The sequence below is a fragment of the Phlebotomus papatasi genome, chromosome 2 (genome assembly GCF_024763615.1).
Source record: "Phlebotomus papatasi isolate M1 chromosome 2, Ppap_2.1, whole genome shotgun sequence".
In the NCBI taxonomy this organism is placed as follows: domain Eukaryota; kingdom Metazoa; phylum Arthropoda; class Insecta; order Diptera; family Psychodidae; genus Phlebotomus; species Phlebotomus papatasi.
This window is the reverse complement of record NC_077223.1, coordinates 85,535,661-85,553,580: the sequence shown is the minus strand read 5'-3', so window position 1 is coordinate 85,553,580 and position 17,920 is coordinate 85,535,661. Positions and strand designations below refer to the sequence as shown.

At 38.3% G+C, this 17,920-nt stretch overlaps 2 protein-coding genes across 3 annotated transcripts in view; both read left to right on the top strand.

The window, feature by feature from the left end:
• The window catches only part of LOC129804827 (uncharacterized), a 41,686-nt gene extending 24,085 nt beyond the window's left edge, over positions 1–17,601 (top strand). For both annotated transcript variants that reach the window (XM_055852459.1, XM_055852461.1), the window contains 10 exons: positions 1,292–1,603; positions 1,689–1,841; positions 1,977–2,194; positions 6,083–6,248; positions 6,683–7,339; positions 12,522–12,638; positions 12,700–12,864; positions 15,365–15,676; positions 15,734–15,857; positions 16,188–17,601. In XM_055852459.1, the coding sequence (XP_055708434.1) occupies positions 1,292–1,603; positions 1,689–1,841; positions 1,977–2,194; positions 6,083–6,248; positions 6,683–7,339; positions 12,522–12,638; positions 12,700–12,864; positions 15,365–15,676; positions 15,734–15,857; positions 16,188–17,587 (3,624 nt within the window). In that variant the 3' untranslated portion in view covers positions 17,588–17,601. The remainder of the gene's footprint in view (positions 1–1,291; positions 1,604–1,688; positions 1,842–1,976; positions 2,195–6,082; positions 6,249–6,682; positions 7,340–12,521; positions 12,639–12,699; positions 12,865–15,364; positions 15,677–15,733; positions 15,858–16,187) is intronic.
• Positions 1–17,920, top strand: part of LOC129804834 (uncharacterized) — a 61,903-nt gene that overhangs the window by 28,223 nt on the left and 15,760 nt on the right. The window lies entirely within an intron of this gene.

Genomic DNA, 17,920 nt, shown 5'->3' with positions numbered 1-17,920 from the left:
AATTGTTTATTAAACCTTTTTGACTTGTTTATAATTCATTATCATAATTCTGGTTGAAATGATTAAGTTCTTTAAATAGATCTCGGCGCTAGTCCTAATTGCGGAAGTCAAAGTCAAGATCCCGAATAAGTCGAAATTTCGAATTGGAAAAATCCTGAATGAGTCAAAATTCTGGAAAGTCGAAATTCCGAATAGACAAAAATCCCGAAAAGTCAAAATGTCGAATCCCAAGATTCCGTTAATCAAGATCCCAAGTGATCGAAATCCCAAATAGCCAAAATTTTGTATAGGTCGAAACAAGTTCCTGGCAAGTTACCTGAAATTTTAAACGATTTTCTCATACTTCCATTTAAATTTTTATGGATTTTTTTTGCACTTTTGCGACCGTTACGCTAAATATCTTAAAAGTGAGAAGTTTTTTTTTCGTATTATAAGATCCCTTACCGTGTTAAGGAAAAAATATACTACATTTCTGTTTTAATACATTTTTTCTTCGGAGCACTGTGAGCTAAATCCGAGATCAATTTAGGAAATTGGGGGTCAAAATTTCGAATGGGACAAAAGCCCGAAAGCCAAGATTTCGAAAAGCGAGATCCCGAATGAGTTGAAATTCAGAATAGGCAAAATCCCGAATAGGTCAAAATCCCAAAAAGGCAAAATTCTGAACGCTAAGATTCCGAAAACCAAGATTCCGAAAGTGTCGAAATCCCGAATAGCCAAAATTACGAATGGGTCAAACTCCTGAAAAGCCAAAATTCTAAAACCAAAATTTCGACTTCTTAAAAGTGACCTAGATACTTCCTGTCCTTCCTTAACTGCCCTAGATAGTATAATTTCGTCCTTTTCAGAATTTTGACTATTCGAGATTTTTGACTTTTGGAGCTTTTGGTTTTTGAGGATTTTGGTCATTTGGGATTTTGGCCGATACCGCATTAGATATCCCATTCCTTGAATTTTAAAATCGGATTATAACACCTTCAACTAAAGACTTTCATTGTGTATCCCTAAGGCCGGCTTCAGACTAGAGGTTTAGCCCAGTTCCCGAACGTCTCAAAATCTTAAATTATGAGCAATTTTATTGCTTTTTGTGAGCCTAATTGGTCATGTGTCCTTAATAATCCAATCCTAAGTTAATTTTTTCGAAAAAATCGTAATTGATATGAAATTAGATCAGTTAAGCCATTTGGCTAAGCCTTAGGTCTGAAGCCTGTATAAGCCTTTGCTGGAAAAGTTCTGTGAAAATCCGAAAACTTTGATCAGCTTCTAATTTCTGTCTTAAATTCCTCTGCAGAATGTGATAAAAGACGTCCACACAGCTTGTGTGGACAATGACGTGGACTATCTTATGAAGCGAACTGCTCATCCAGTCCCACCAATTGTCCTCTCAACCAAAGATCAGAACGGCCTCACGGCGCTCCACAAAGCCGCCGGCCTGGCACATACAAGGGCCGTAGAGTACCTGTTGTCAGTTTGGCCAGAATCTGCAATGGAAGTTGATGACACGGGGAAGCTTCCATTGCACTGGGCAGCAGCAGCTAAGAACAACGAGCGGACATTCAATCTGCTCGTTCAAGCTGGAGCCGACGAAACGGCCACCGATCATGTAAGGAATATTTTCTTAAACATTACGAAGATCTGAAGACTAACCCTATCTTCTTCCTCTCATTCCACTGGCTGACACACTGCAGAAAATGAAAGCCGCCGAGTATTATCGACAGAGACCCAGCGAAATTGACAGATCACTTCTCACCGTGATCCCGGAAGCACCACGCATCGCTCAAACAATACAACCAGACTTCGATTGGAGCATAATAACAGAGCCGAGCAAATGGGCAGGCCAAGTAAAATCCGAGTGAAATGCAATTAACTATTCTTCTTCCTTTTTCCTAAAAACAAAAATCAAACCATTTTTCTCAAAAAATCCAAGACCATGCCCCTTGTTTCGCTAACCTGTCCGGAGCTAATCATTTTTGCAGACACGAGCATCACTCAAAAAATCGACATCGCTAATTTTGGATCCATCCAACGACAAAAGCACTGCTTTAGATGGTAGACGCGGAGTGCAATCTGAGAAAGCGTCATTCAGTGTCATTTCCAGGAATGGGAGTCTCTCGTCCGACAACATCGATACAGCATCGGATGCCGCAACAAGTGTTACAACGCCAGAAACAGTCGAAGTCAACGGCTTTAAAAGGTAAATTTAATTTTATGGATTCTGGAGAAATTTTCTAGTGATCCAAACGCGATTTGAACCCAAGACTCATAAAGTGACCCATTGTATTTTGTTGGGAAGTAAGGTTTGCTCATTAAGAACTACTTTGTAAAATAATTTTTAAACTACGCTCTACCACTCCCTTTGATAACTAAAGCTATCAGTTTTGCCAAAGCTTTCGACCCTTGATGTGGGTATTTTTGAGTGGTCCCTTTTTAGCTGTCGATATCTTTTCGGCAAAACTTAGTATCTTGGATAGGAGAAGGTAGAGCTACTTTGAGCTTTGAGGCTACATTGATAATACATTTGTTTTGCATATCTCTAAAGAAAGTTTGGCCTTACCATAATTTATTTTGGATTTGCAAATAAAAAAAAATCCCAGAAAATCTACAGAGGCCATTGGGAGGAGGCGTTCGTCGATCTCTGAGTAGACCTAAGACAAGGTGGCTGAATCAAATTCAGAATATTGCCTAGCAGCGCCTTGAGATCGAACACGAACATCTTCCTGAAGTGGCGGAGGATTGACAAGCGTGGGCTGCTAAACTGGATATCAAGGGCCCGCGACTCCAATAGGGATAAGTGGTTGAAAATCTTGTTGAGGATGATCTACAATTTTTTTTTGTATCTATTACGTTAAAGCCCAGTTGCCTTTAGAAATATACGAAAAGCATTAGCCCCCCCTATACCAAAGAACCGAGAGTTAAATTTGCAAATTTGGCACGGGCACTACAGCGGCCTCTTAGAATGGGGAACTAGGAATGGGTTATTAGGACAACGCCAACAGTTGATCTAGATATCATATCAAGCTTGCCATCAATACCGCTTTTAATAAAGTTGGAAGTTGGGAAGGCAGCACTGATATTACGCTCAGTTGAAACTTGGGAACTTGAGAGATCGTTTGGGTGAGATCTTCACAAGATTCTGATGTGGTCGCTCTATTCACACACCGTTCTCGATTTGAGGGATACTCTGGTATCCTATCGGTGATCACTTCAGAGTTACAAATCAGTGGATCAGTGCCCCTCGGCCAGTACACTACAGTGCTTTAGATCTAGGTCATAACAATCCTACTTTATGTTTAGTGGAATCTGATATAGAAGAGAGGAAAGTTCATTTTTTTTAACTTAATATTGTAACGTGTGCAAACTACTTACTTATACAGCACTACAGCCCATATAGGGCTTCCGCTTCTTTCTCAGCACGACTCCAATTCTCCCGCTCAACGTCTTCCAGTTTCTAATATTTATCTTCCTCCGGTTGTTGTCTCTGCCATTTTTTATCTGTTTTCAGACCGTACTGAATCCAACTTGCCTGCCCTAGAAAACTTTTCTGATAACCCTATTATTTAGCACCTTCATTTGCGATGCTTTTTTCTAACTCCGTTGAATTCGATCAAACTCGGATGCTCATTTTAAGGAAAAGTTTAATGCAGTTGTTATCTGAGAAATTTCCAAGACAATTCTGAAACCATTCCGTGAGGTCTTCAGCAGTAATAGTAGCCCTTTCCAATGAGAAGAATTTTGGTTTTGTGCTTGCTGAGCTCTGGGTGACGCTGAAGAAAATTCCTGAACCAAACGTCTCCAGGTCTTCCATTTGTAAAATGATTTGGAATTTTGTAGATCTCACAGATGAGTTTGACGCTGTCCAGAACTTGTTACTTCCCGATGGGATGCCAGCCATCCGCACATCCCAGGATCCATTTGACAAGTTCTTTTTCCTGTTCTTTTGATAGCGTTGTTGGCCTGCCATTGGGGCACTCCTCCGGGTATCTGCCGGTCAATTTGTTGTGCAGTGTTCTTATTGTGACATTAAATGTTTTGGATGCATATATGCTAGTGTAGAACTATCTGGTACACACTGCAAGACATTCCTAAGACCTTCCTTAGAGTAGGGCTTGTCCTTATGTTAACTAGGTGGGGATTCCGGAAATCGTCTGAAAATGCAATTCACTCAGGAAAAACTCATTAACTTATCGCAGAGCTTTCGGTCTCCAAGCCTTCATCAGTGGTCAAGTCTTTCAATTGTTCTCTGACTGAGATTCGTTCATTAACTGGGTCAGGATGTTCACAGGGCATATGGAGGGAATGGGGGCACTTTTTTATAATTCTCTGGGATTTCTCCAACACCGTTTTCCACAATTTTCTTCACTTTTTCTTCTTTCTTGGGCTTTGTTGAGGTATCCAGCAGCTTGTCTTTGTCCGCACTGACACTTAAGGACATTTAATTGTCCTTATGGGTATTTTCTTTTGTTCCCTTTGGCATCTGAAACAGAAAAAGAGTCCTGAACAATGCAATTTCTGAACCAAAACATTGATATTCACAGCATCTGACTTGGGTTAAAATGTAAACATTCACAAATTCACTTATTTTTGTATGAATTATTAATATATCATTAATATACTCTTACTCACCTTTTTGACCAATAACTAAGCTTCACTTTTATTAACAATTTTGATTGAAAATAATATTTTATAATAAAGAAAAACCACTAAACGTTTTCCAGTGACGAGCTGTTAACAGCAAAATTTCTCGGAAATTAAATTTTAAGTACACAACCCATCTGACACGAGCTTGAAGAGTATTTGTTTTACCCACTTATTATACCGATAAAAATATAAATTTTCTTAAAGTAGATTAGTTATTATTATGTTACTGTAGTGACTAATTATGGAAATAAAAATATAAATTATATTTTAAGTGGATATATTGGAGTTCAATCGGTCGCGGCATCCGAGTTTTGCAATCGTCGCAGTTACATGGCCTGACAGTAAATAAATAAATATAAACAGCTTTGATTTGATAAATTCGATCAGCTAATTTAGTACACGCCACCACTGATTAAAAAAGTTTATTCTTTCTTATTTTTATTAATTATTTTTGTTGTTTTGGCCGGAAGTACAATCTATTTTGTAATGTGCTTTGTGTGCTTTTTTTAGAAGTATATTTTAATGGTGAATAAATAAATTTACCAAAAATTTAGAAATATTTCTATTTAATAAAAAAATGTTTAAGGTTTATTTAACAATTTGTTCACTGAGAAAAAAACGGGGGTGCGATTAACTTGTTTTCATCATAAATTTAACACTTTTTAGGTGTAAAAATATATCAACATTTTTTAATGTTAATTTTACACCTTTTAAAGGGTAACTTTAACCCCTAATACACGTAAAAAGCATAATATTTACACCAATTTCGGATCAATACTGCAGGGTAAAATTAACATTTACGGAATGTTATTTTAACTTTTTCGGATTTCTCTGAGTTTAAATTAAACAGTTTTACAGGTCTTTATGTAATTAAGAAGCATTCCTCAAATGTTACCTTATTTAAATTTGGATATAAATATCTGAACTTTTCTTCATTAAGGGGTTGAATCAATTGAAAAGGACATTCCGTGTTAATACTCCATAGAATTCTTCACTTCTTACAATTTTAGGAGTTAACTTTAAAGCTCAAAAGTCTCTTGAATTCAAACACGTTTTAAATTTTAATTAAAATTCACATCCTATCACCGTGCTATTTCAATTTCATGCTCTCTAAAATAAATCGATTTTCATAATACACTGCCATAATTGAATTTAAATCACATAGACGGTTAATAACAAATCTTGCCATTATCCCAAATCAAACCTCAATGTTTTAAAAATTTGGTTGGCTGGCTAAAGTGTGTGAAGGCATAACCAGAGGGATATACAAATTTTGTGGTGGATTTTTGAGGGATATCGGCTAAAACCTCTGTGGGAATAGGAATATCCATTGTTATGGGGCGCTATATACTTTCTCCGCAAAATGCCGAAAGCCTTATCAGATAATTGTTTGAGCTTTACGCAGAACCGTCGATGTAATAGAAAATCCCATTTGTTTTTTCAGTGAGGGTGAACTTCAGACTGAGGCAATTCCCGAAGAGGATGAAACAATGCCGGGAAATTTGCATGAGGCAGCTGCCAAGACTGTTGCTTCCGTAGCCCCATCGGCAATATTTGCTAAATCAGCCAAAGCCACTGAGGGCCACAGAAGACCCCCAACACCCCACTATGTGAGTAGAAATTGAGATAAATTAGTGCGTAGTTGTTCTGATGGTGGCTTCAATCAGCTCATGGTGCTTTTCCCACCCACAAAAAAAAAAAGATAACCATTCACTATCACTTGCATTTTGAGCCTGCATCCAGAAGTCGCTGGCACAATTTTGATCTTGTTGGGAACTATGGCCACAGGAATTACTCATTCAAAAGCTCTTTTCAGAACTGTTCCATGTATCCGATTGATTTTTTTTATTCATGGCACAAAATGTGACTAATGCAGACCATCCTCAATTTCCCTCAGTAATTTTCCAGCTCAAATCTTTCAGGGATGAATCATTCATTAATGCCGTTCATTGTCTACCACATCGTGCTTTTCTGTTTACTCTCCTAAGTTTATGTCTCTTGGGTTGTCCCAAAAAAAAATCCAACTTCATTTCAATTTTTATAGCGTGTTTTTGAGGAGAATTTTGCGACTGAAAGTGATGCCAATGAGGGTGAAACACCCACCGGAAATGATAGAGATCAATTGAAAACGGAGATTTCTCCAATTACATCACCAGAGAAGACAATTCCAACCCAGCCTGAAGGCATAACGGATGACGAAGGTCCCGAGACCTCCATCCAATTGGAAACTGTCGAGGAGAAGTCCCCCGATGGCGCAGAAATTGAGACAATCACAGGGAACAGTGAGGTGAACAATAATGAGGATTTAGGTTTGATGGGGCAGAATGAATTGAAGGATGAGGCAGATGTGGCAGATGAGGCAGTGACCTCAGTAGAAAGTGCTCCTGAAGTGCAAGAAACCAAACAACCCTCCGAGGTGAATGAAGAGACAACACACCAAGAGGATGAGACAACAGAAAAGACTGAAGGAAATGACTTGGATGGGGCCAAAAGTCCCGGGATTAAGTCCCTCATGACTGATGACGATGCACCCAACACAGAAGATGCTCCCCAGAATGACACCTCACCGGCGAATTCAATTAACCGAGTGCCAAGTGCTCAGCAATATGACGATGATAGTGCAGTCAACGCAATTTCCCAGGAATCCACTGAGGTGGGTGGAAATGAGATGGATGGAGAAGTGGATGAGGAACACCAAGAGGTAACACGACAGGAGATTCAAAGTGCAATTTCTATGCAAAAAGTGCAATTTGTTCACATGATTTTCCCACACTATTCACCTGTTAAATGTTCTACCCCAAAGGTTTTTTATCTTGCAAATAACATGCCAGAGATACACGTAAATGAGTGGATTTTCATCCAAAGTCACTTTAGATTACTTCCTGGGACAATTACTTCCTAGAAGATCCATATACACTCAGAGAACAGGCCTTGGTGTTAGAAAGAGGGCTAAAAATAAACATTAAAGGGTTATCAATCAGAGCAATTGGCACTGAAATGATCTAGTCTTCTCCAGAGTGTGAATACAAAAATTACAGCCTATGCCCAGGATCTAATTGGAGATCTCTCGTTAAGTAGACGCGTGTTCTACCAAAGCAAAACGCAATTGGTCAAGCAAGTCAAGCAGAGCTTGTGGCCTCTAATAACACAGTCGGTAGAGCAATCGTCTAGAGGTCTCCAGTTCGATTCTGGATGAAGCCAGAAATTTCTCCTATCTCCCCATTCTGGAGAAAAAACTGGAAGATTTAAATGTAAATTGTTAATTGATTGTCAACTGTGTGAAAGACAATTTTAATTGATAATTCATAATTTTTAAATCTCAACTTTTTCGTAAATAAAATTCTACTATTAGGGGAATGTAGGCAGGCTTCGCACGTGTGAGCTTTCGAACGATGCGAATTTTCTCTTTATTTCCAAAGAGTTGGTTCCGCATTTCTTAGCCATAAGTTAAGTATTTATGAACCTTATCTTCATTATAAAAATAGGCAGCCAAGCCCTTCTTTCCTAGGTGCTAGGATCACAAATAGAAAATTGGCCCAAAATGGGTAATTTTGTTGGAGCACATTTCATTTGATTTCTCATAGTTAAACTCATTTCTAAAAAAAAATCACTTACACAGTGGATGAACAGTATACTTGAGATGACATTTACGTAATAATTTTTTGCATCGGAGGGAAATTATTTTCACGGTGGTGGTAAATTCGCAAGTACTACACTGTGTGTGGTTTCAAACACTGAATGTGTGAGCGTTCGCACATCCATATCAGACATCTCCAGCTTGAAACTTATAACCTGAGTAAAGCCTGATAAGCCACAGTGAGACATTCGTGGTCATTTCCCTTCGACAGGCGTATAGTCTCCTTCCCATCTCCATTGTCCTTATTGACAGTGTCAACCGTGTGAACATGTTCATACTCGATTTTTCGATATTCATTTGGAAGAAAAAACAGTGCTCCAGAAAATGTGAGAAAAATGTGTTTTAAAGATTTTCTTTTAGTGCAGTGATAGTTTCCGCGGGTTCACGGGGGTACAGTATAACAATCGAAAAATAATTTTTAATTTTAGATAACATTTATTTCGAGAAAAAAGCAATGACGAACCCAAACCCCCATCGTGTGAACGCTGTTCCTGGGGGCAAGAATCGCACAAATCGTCATATTTTTTTTCATTTTCCTGTCCAGGAAAAACCAACAATTCTGTGATAGTGAACTAGGCATGCATAGAAACCTAAAAGATCAGAGAACTTTTTGGTGTAGTGCAATTCACTGTCCATTTTACAGTTTAGTCAGAAAAAAGGCCTGAATATGAAGCACGAAAAAATGTACGAAGGCTGCCTACATTCCCCTAGTTACGGTGGTTTTTGTTTTTTTTCACACAAAAACAGCTCAAACTTGATAAGATAATAAAACTTGATAGTAAATATTATCAACACTTGATAATAGAAATTAAAGTTTTGGAAGGAGGGAAAAGGTATAGGTAATACAAGGACTGCTAGAAGTATTATCTGACTTTTGAAACATTTTCACATATTTAGATTACAAACCACTGTATTTTTTATAAAATCAAGTGTAATTTATTTTCCTTGGGTCATATGCAGGGATCATTTACACGGGGATCGTTTGCAGGGCGTCGTTTGCCGGAGGTCGTTTGCGGGATGTCTATTGTAGCGGGATCGTTTACAGGGGGGTCGTTTGCAGGGGATCCTTTGCTCAGGGTCGTACGCATGGGTTTGTTTGCAGAGGGTCGTTTGCGGTAGGTCGTTTGCAGGGTGTTGTGTGCCAGGGATATTTTGCAGAAAGATAGTTTGCAGAGGATCGTTTGCAGGAGGAGGTTTACAGGGGTCATTTACAGGAGGTCTCTTGCAGAGGGTCGTTTTCACGGTTTTGTTTGCAGAGGGTTATTTGCGGTAGGTCGTTTGCACGGGGGTCGTTTGCAGGGAGTTGTTTGCCGGAGGTCGTTCGCGGGATGTCTCTATTGTAGGGGATCGTTTACTGGTGTTCGTTTGCACGGAGTCGTACGGAGGAGGTCGTTTGCAGGGTGTCGTGTGCAGGAGGTTTTTCGAAAGAGGTCGTTTGCAGGGGGCTATTTGCAGGGATCGCTTACATTGGAGTTGTTTGCAGGGGTTTGTTTGCATGGGGAGTAATTTCAGGGGGATCATTTGCAGCTTTGCAGGGTCTCGTGTGCAGGGGATCCTTTGCAGGGGATTGTTTGTAGGAGTATCGTTTACGGGGCGTCGTTTACATGGGGTTTTTTGCAGGGGATCCTTTGCTTAGGGTCGTACGCATGGGTTTGTTTGCAGAGGGTCGTTTGCGGTAAGTCGTTTTCAGGGTGTGGTGTGCCAGGGATCTTTTGCAGAAGGATCGTTTGCAGAGAGTCGTTTGCAGGAGGAGGTTTACAGGGGTCATTTACAGGAGGTCTCTTGCAGAGGGTCGTTTGCGCTAGGTCGTTTGCACGGGGGTCGTTTGAAGGGAGTTGTTTGCCGGAGGTCGTTCACGGGATGTCTCTATTGTAGGGAATCGTTTACTGGTGCTCGTTTGCACGGGGTCATACAAAGAAGGTCCTTTAAAGGGTGTCGTGTACAGGAGGAGAGTTCGTTTTCGGGGGGTCTTTTGCAGGGGGATCATTTTCAGGGTGTCGAGCGCAGGGCATTTTTCGCAGGGAGTCGTTTGTACGGGGATCGTTTGCAAGAGGTCTTTTGTAGGAGGTGCTTTGCACGGAGTCGTACGCATGGTATTGTTTGCAGAGGAATCGCTTACAGGGGGTCTCTTACTGCGAGGTGTTTGCAGGAGGTCATTTGCAGGGGATCGTTTACACGAGGTTTGTATGCATGGAGTCTTTTGCAAGGGGTAGTTTGCACAGTGATCGTTTGCTGCAGATCGTTTGCACGGAGGTCATTTGCAGGGGATTGTTAACATTGGGCTTGTTTGCAGGAGGTCGTTTGCAAGAGGTCTGTTGCAGAAGTTCGTTTCCAGGGTATCGTTTACAGGGAGCATAAGTAAATAATGTTAATTTTAAACCATAAGATTATATTTTCGTAAAAATATTTTTCATACAGTTTATCATAAAATTGTGTTTTTTTTCTTTGTTAATTCTAATACCAGAAGTTGTGGAGCAACCACCTTTAAATACAATTTAGTACAAATGTACGATATTTATAAAAAACTCGGACAAAGCATTGCATTTTACAGTACAGAACATAAAATAATAGCGGTAATATGTTAAACTCAAGTTTAAACTGTAAGGGGTTGAACGTCAGAAAATATTTAATTTAGAACTACACGTACACTTCAAATTCGTTGACGTCACGTTGCTTTCAGAAGTATCCAGTACTAAAAGTGGTCTTTTATGCGAGTATTTCTTGTCAAAGTATTTTTTGAATTCTTATTTTCGCATTTATGTTATTGTTTATAAAACTATTTTTTTATTTCTTAAAAAAAACTACATATTATGTGCTAAATTGTGCTAAAATTTACTACTTGTGCATTTACTGACCGAAGTTGTTATAATGGTATTACATTTTTATTTATTAACTTCTAGTTAGTAATAGGACTATGACTAAAAATGGTATTGAGTACTAAATACTTAATTGTGCTGAATATTGTATAAACAAAGCTATTTAGAAGTCTTTTCATCTTGCTGCGAGATAAATAAGTAATACAATAGAATAGTATCTTAATTATTTCACTGTACTAACAATGACCACTTTTAGAACTTGTGCTAAAACAATGTGTAATTTTTTAGCACAACTATGTGTTGTGTACGTGTACACTACAAATTCTCTGAGTGTAAAATGAAAATATATTAAAAAAAATTGTGTCATCCAACCTATTGAATATATCTTTAGACAACTTTATACTTTACCCTAAAGTCTCACTCTCTTCTTCTTCTTGCCATGGAAATTCCATGCCACTCTATCAATCATGTAAAAGTTTGAGATTTTCTCCTGAACCTACTTCTTGTGCACCAGATAGGGAGGAAAAAAAATAACATAAATCCCAGTGAATGGAGAGTGTATTTCATCGGGATTTTTGGGCTCAGCCAAGTGAAAAGCCCTCCAAAGACAGATTTCATTTGTGAATTTTTTTAACCATCATCGCTTATAGGGGGAGGTTTTTCTCTAAACATTTTTTCCTTGATTTTGAATAGCGCAGGAAAATGTCGGTGCTTTTGCCATTTATCATTGAAGAGCGGTATTGTAATGCAAATTGTTGGGCAAAGTAAGAAAAAAATGGTGGAAAATTCTCCAATTGTGCATACCTGACAAATCCACATGTTTCGTGGAACATTTGCGTTCAATAATTCAGACGTCGTCGCGTCGGGATGGGGGTGGGTTTTGAGAAAATTGGGTGAATTGGTGAAAAACAAACATTAAACTAATCGTAACTGGTTTTCATCAAGGACTTGTGGATTTTATTCGAATTTGAGATGGAACAAATTAGTTTTACTCCATTTCTTTCAATTTATCAACCAAGAGCTTTGGAAATTTCCTAAAGGTGGGGTTTGATTAACTTTACACCACTTATATCCCTTTAGCTTCAATTCAAATGGAATTCGACAGATAATTTTCCTTTTTCGACGTGGACTCATTTGAGGAGAAAATTGAGCAAGTCACTGTCTTGTGCAAAAATTTTTCCTTTTTTTCGTGGAAGTGGCCACCAATCACAGCTAATTTCCCTTTTGATTTGATAATTTGCAAGAAGTCTATTCTGTTCGAAAAAAAATATATAGACACGGAGTGCTAGCACCATGGGAATGTTAAATAGAAGATAAATAATTGATAGCAAAGAATTCATCGATTTTTTCTCCCGCACCTCAGTCACTTTCTCTTTTTGATTAATGGTACGCGATGTCGGATGAATAATCAAAGAGTGTTAATGTTGTAGAAGAACGAGGAGCCACCGGGTGGAGTGATGGAGATTGAGGGCATTGTCCAGGGTGAGCCAGCGACAGGGCAACAGTCCGAAGGTGGAAATAGAGTTGATGATGAGAATGATGATGAGGTGAGAAGGTGATAACTTTTAGCATCAAATTCTCGGTAAGTCACATTGGACTTTGTTTTAGCAGAAAGATCAACAGCAGACTGATAAGATTAAGGGTGCCATTGAAGCAGGAGATATGGAGTACTTGGCTGCGATTGTTCTCAATGGTGAAGGAGGAAAATTGATAGGATTGGATACGACTCAGCCAGAGATTCAGGCATTCCTCGACAATGTTCCAGCATATATGGTGAGACCTTTAATTATACAACGTAATATTGTTAATATATCACAAGGATTCCCTTTCATCGTATCATGAATAGCATATAAATTTAAATCAAGTCAAAGTCCTTCCCGAAGAACAAATTAAGGATATTAAATATTCAAAATGTGTAATTAAGTCTTATTTAAATGGGGGTATTTTGATTCGAAATCTCTCTTCGAAAAAAAAGTGGTTCGATCTTGCCTACCTATCGGCGTATTTCGAAAATCTGGTCTCTGGTCTCTGAGTACAGTAGACTCTCGCTAATTCGGCTCTTTTAAGATCGGGCTACTTTTTAATTCGGGCAGCGGTTACATTTGAAAAAAGTTTGTTATCATTTTTCAAGTTTAATTATGATTATCAATTAATCAAATATGCTCAAATTTGGCATGATTTGTCTTAGTTTTGATGTGATTTTGCATTATTGAGGGATTTTCATGCAATTTACGTTATATATGAGTGTGTAAACTCAATATCTATATGCACATGAATAAAAAATCGTTGAATTTTAAAAAGTTTGTCGCCCGAATTTCTGTCTAATTCGGCTGACATTTCGGTCCCATATGCCCGAATTTGGGAGAGTCTACTATATCTGCAATTTTGCAGGTTTAAGTGACGCTGCGATTGGAAAATTTTTAGAGAACTCCTTTAGATGACTTGAATCTTCTACTACAGTATAAACTCAAGCTTGTCCGTGCGTTAGTGAATGTTTCTGTGGTAATATTCCAAAAACCATCGTGCTTTATTATTAAAATAAGACTATCGTATTAAATAAAAATTCACACAGAAATTATGATATTATATCGGTTTTTAATAAAATCTGCATAAAATCCGAGAAAAAAAAACGATCTAAATTGCTAAACGTTTTGTTCGGAAGCTGTGAGGATTTTATATTTAATTTTAACCGTTATGTTCTGAAGCTGTGCGCTCTTTATTTTCAATTTTAGCCTTTTCGTTTTAAAGCAATGAGTGTATTACATACAAGTGAAATCATTTTAAGCTTAAGTTATGCGGGTTATGAACATAATATTAACCGTTTTATGCTGAAGCAGTGCCGCTACTATCACTTTAACCGTAGCTTAAATAGTGCGAGTTTTATGCACAATTATGATCGTTTTTTAATAAAGATTAATTTCCAAAATATATATTGCGGCTTTATTTTTTGCATCGTATGTTTTAACCCCCCCCCCCTGTAACACAAAGTTCTTAATTTTTCCTGCCCTTCTGGAGTTTTGATTTGCTATTTCAATACATAAAAACAGTTAAATAATTTCTAATCAACTCTTCTGTTTGAAGCACTTTCTTTTAGTTTGAATTTCTGGATAAACGATAATCAATAATGTAGACTATATTATCACTGAATTATATTTTACATTGCAATTATTGCAAATGTTGCAGAGACACTAAATCGCAAGTTCTTTTATGTGTCATTATATCAAAGTCTGTTAAGAAAAACCTATATAATTGCTATAAAAAATTATTAAAAAGCATTATTTTAGATTTTAAAAATTTAATTGATCAAATTACACCATTTGCCTATTTGCGAAAAGTGAAAATTTTATTTTTATGCCTATTAATATTATACGGTAAAGGTGAAAAAATCAACATGTTCAGGATTTAATACAGACAACATTCTGAAATACCTATCTGTGGAAGAAGAACGATTAATTAAAATATAGTAAAGTTATTTTACCACAGAGAATATGTTTTATGTGTACAAAATCGTTGATTAACTTCACATGAATAGGTTTTCATAACAAAATTTTGTTCACGGCTTTCCCAAGAATGTTTTCTTGATATTCCTCGTAAACAATGTGGTAACCTTTCGAACTTTCATCTAAAAGTGCTCATCGAGACGAAACCAAAAACCCAAAATTTAGCTCAAAATATTAATTAGAATCGGAGATAGACGCCGGTCAATTTTCGAACAAATCTTAAATCTTTATCTTTTATCTTAAGATAAAAAAGTGCAAGGAATATTTAAGCCAAACAATTGATTCATTGGTGGTAGAAATTGTCCTAATAGTTCACCAACGCATTTACTAATTGGAAACTTTCTAACAAACGAAGTAATAAACTTCGCGTATTTTTTCACTTCAAATTTATGGAATAAAAAAATTGAAATTCCACTTCTGAAATTGTGGAATTAGAAATCGTGTATGACAAACTCGTCAATGTCTCCATGAACTGTAAATCTTATTGGCTTTTTAAGAACAACAAAACAGTGTAGAATTTTTGAATTTTTCTAAGCTTCGGTGATTTTCTTCGCTGATTGTTCTAAGGACTACTGATTTTCCATTGTTCATATATAGTTTTCTCTACTGAAGTATACAAATAACTTGTAAATTATTTTTAAAGTAAAGTACCAATAATATAATACCATTTCATGATCGCAATTATATTGTGATAAATAATATTAGCTTTAAACTCTCAATGTGATCAATAATTTGCAGAGTGTGATCTTAGTTAACGCAACTATCTCTTGTAGGCCAAAATACGTAGGGTCCACACAGCTGCGCGAGAAGGTAACCTTCGGGACCTTCAATCTGCTCTCGATCGACGCAAGTTTGCCGTTGCTAAAGACGAAATCTCACCAAATGGAGCATCTCCCCTTCACGTTGCAACGATTTTTGGTCATACAGGAATTGTAAGGTACCTAGCAGGACGTTTTCCGGAAACTATGAGTGCTCTAGATACTCATAAGCGAACTGCCCTACACTACGCTGCAACGATTCACGACAATGGACACTTCTACAATCTTCTCGTACATTTGGGAGCTAATCCAAAGGCCCAAGATGAGGTAAGCCGAAAGTTCTAAGATTGTAAGTTCTGTAATACAGCCAAATTTCGTTGATAGGATGGCAATACAGCTGAATTCTTCTTGAAACACGATCGTGCTGAGAAATTTCTCTCGCACAAGCAACTGCTGAGGAACTTTGGTGTTCAGGAGCAATTGGCTGATGAGATGTTGAACGATCAAGGTCCGAGTGCACGTGTGCTAGAGTGATGCCCGACGTGACTAGAGCTACAAGTTCTTTAGACACTTTTACCTAATTTCTTTAGACTTTTTTTTGTCCAGACTTGCTGCATGCTCTCTCTCTCTCTCAATTTCCTTATAATGTCCTGATCCTTTTACCAGAACATTTGCGTGTAAATACTTACAAAAAAAAAAAAGAATGCATATTTTCTCTTATAATTTGCCTCCTTATTACACAAATTACACCGTGATTCTTGTTATTGGTGTCTGCAAAGTGTCATTTATAATTGTTAACTTTATTTTGACTGTGAGTTTTTCTGGCGATTTCGCATAGTGCCGGATGATGTCCACAGCGCACGACGCCTCCTTGATGATGCCGACATACTATCTACCCTTGAACGATGCTTCAAGGTCATTCACGACACCAGCCGAACACCCTCAATTGCGGAAACTCCCGCAAGAAATTCCATTCCCGGAAGCCGAATGTCTGCTAGAGTTACGGTTGTCAATAACCTAGGACGCTTCCTCAAGCGCAACGTCTTCGATATGATCAAAATGCGTCAGACTAGGTTGGATCACAATCTCTTTGATATCATCTGGCCAGCTATGAAGAAGACCCATCAACAGCGCTTGATTGATGATGACAGTGAAGCCGGAGTCGTTATACCCGATTTCGATTGCTACGTCGTCTTTAGGGAGTTTCTGGTTCCGCTTATCAAAGATATTCACTGCTTAGATGTTACTCAAAACCTTAAGCCGCAACCGTCGAGTAATTTCTTCCCAGCCGGATTGCATGATCCACCTGATGATAAAAATGAAGATTCCAATTTGGAACCTGAAGCTTTGAAGAATATTCATCTGAATCTAGATCAATCAGGCAAATGGATCAAATCCACTTTAGTTGAATGCTGTCGAAATTTGGATGTCTTTGAACTTCCTCTAAATCTAACAGTTGCTCATTTGGAGCATGTTGAACGAATCCTGACTGGAAGATTGCTCAGTAGGGACTTTTCTGAGGCTATAGGGGAAGAGACCCTAGGACAGTACTACTCAATGAATGAAGTACTGGAAAGCCCTTCAGAGATTCGGACAATGCTTTCGACTTATGGCTTGTTAATCCCACTACTCGATCCTGAAGATACCTCTCAGTTGCCAGAATCCTTAGCTCTGAACGGACAGTTTTGGCCCTATGGAAGAGGGGTTTATGTTAGTGCTTCTAATGATTTTGTTGCTTGGATCAACTGTCAAGAACATTTGCGTTTACTTTGTTGCACGCCTAGTTCAGCTGTAGCTGACATAGGGGTGGCCTACTCCAAGATCGGGAGAGCTGTTCAGTTCCTGGATGAAATTGTTACCTTCCGAAATACCTACTATCTTGGAAACCTAACTGCTAGACCTTCATATTTGGGAACGGGGCTTAAGCTGTCCTACAACATTGCCTTGCCGCATTTAATGAAGGAGAGTGACAACCTGCGTCATCTCTGTACGACTAGGAGCCTACAGCTATCTAAACCTAAGTCAAATCAATACCAATCCGGACTGATTAAATTGAGCAATAAGCAGAGCCTAGGCCTGACTGAATGGCGTCTGTTTATTGATTTCTGCACAGCTGTGGCTAACATCTTGCAGCTGGAGAAGGATATATCGCTAACCAATACGAAGCATATCGCTTCAATGTTTGTCAATATCTTTCGGAAGAAGAAGCATAGCCTAGCTGAAGCTACTGGCAACTAATAACCTATTTCTGTCTTCGTGTTTTGTGTAAATAGCCTAGAAGTGAACTAAATCCCACCTATCCACATCAGACAATACTCAATTGAACTGTTACCTGTGTTTCTACGCATCACAATTTCTGCAAAGGAGATCAAGGCCTTTGAGTGAATGACCGTGTGGAAGCAGCTGGTTTTTGATATGCTGCACGTGTCTTGCGCATGTGGTTCAATCATCCTCCATGCAACATCGTCCTAGTGGACGGCCGACTTTCTGACATTTATGACACTATAGAGGCAACCCTCTTTTATTTATATTTTTCCTTTTGTTGGAAAGATCTACGACAGCTCATCTCTC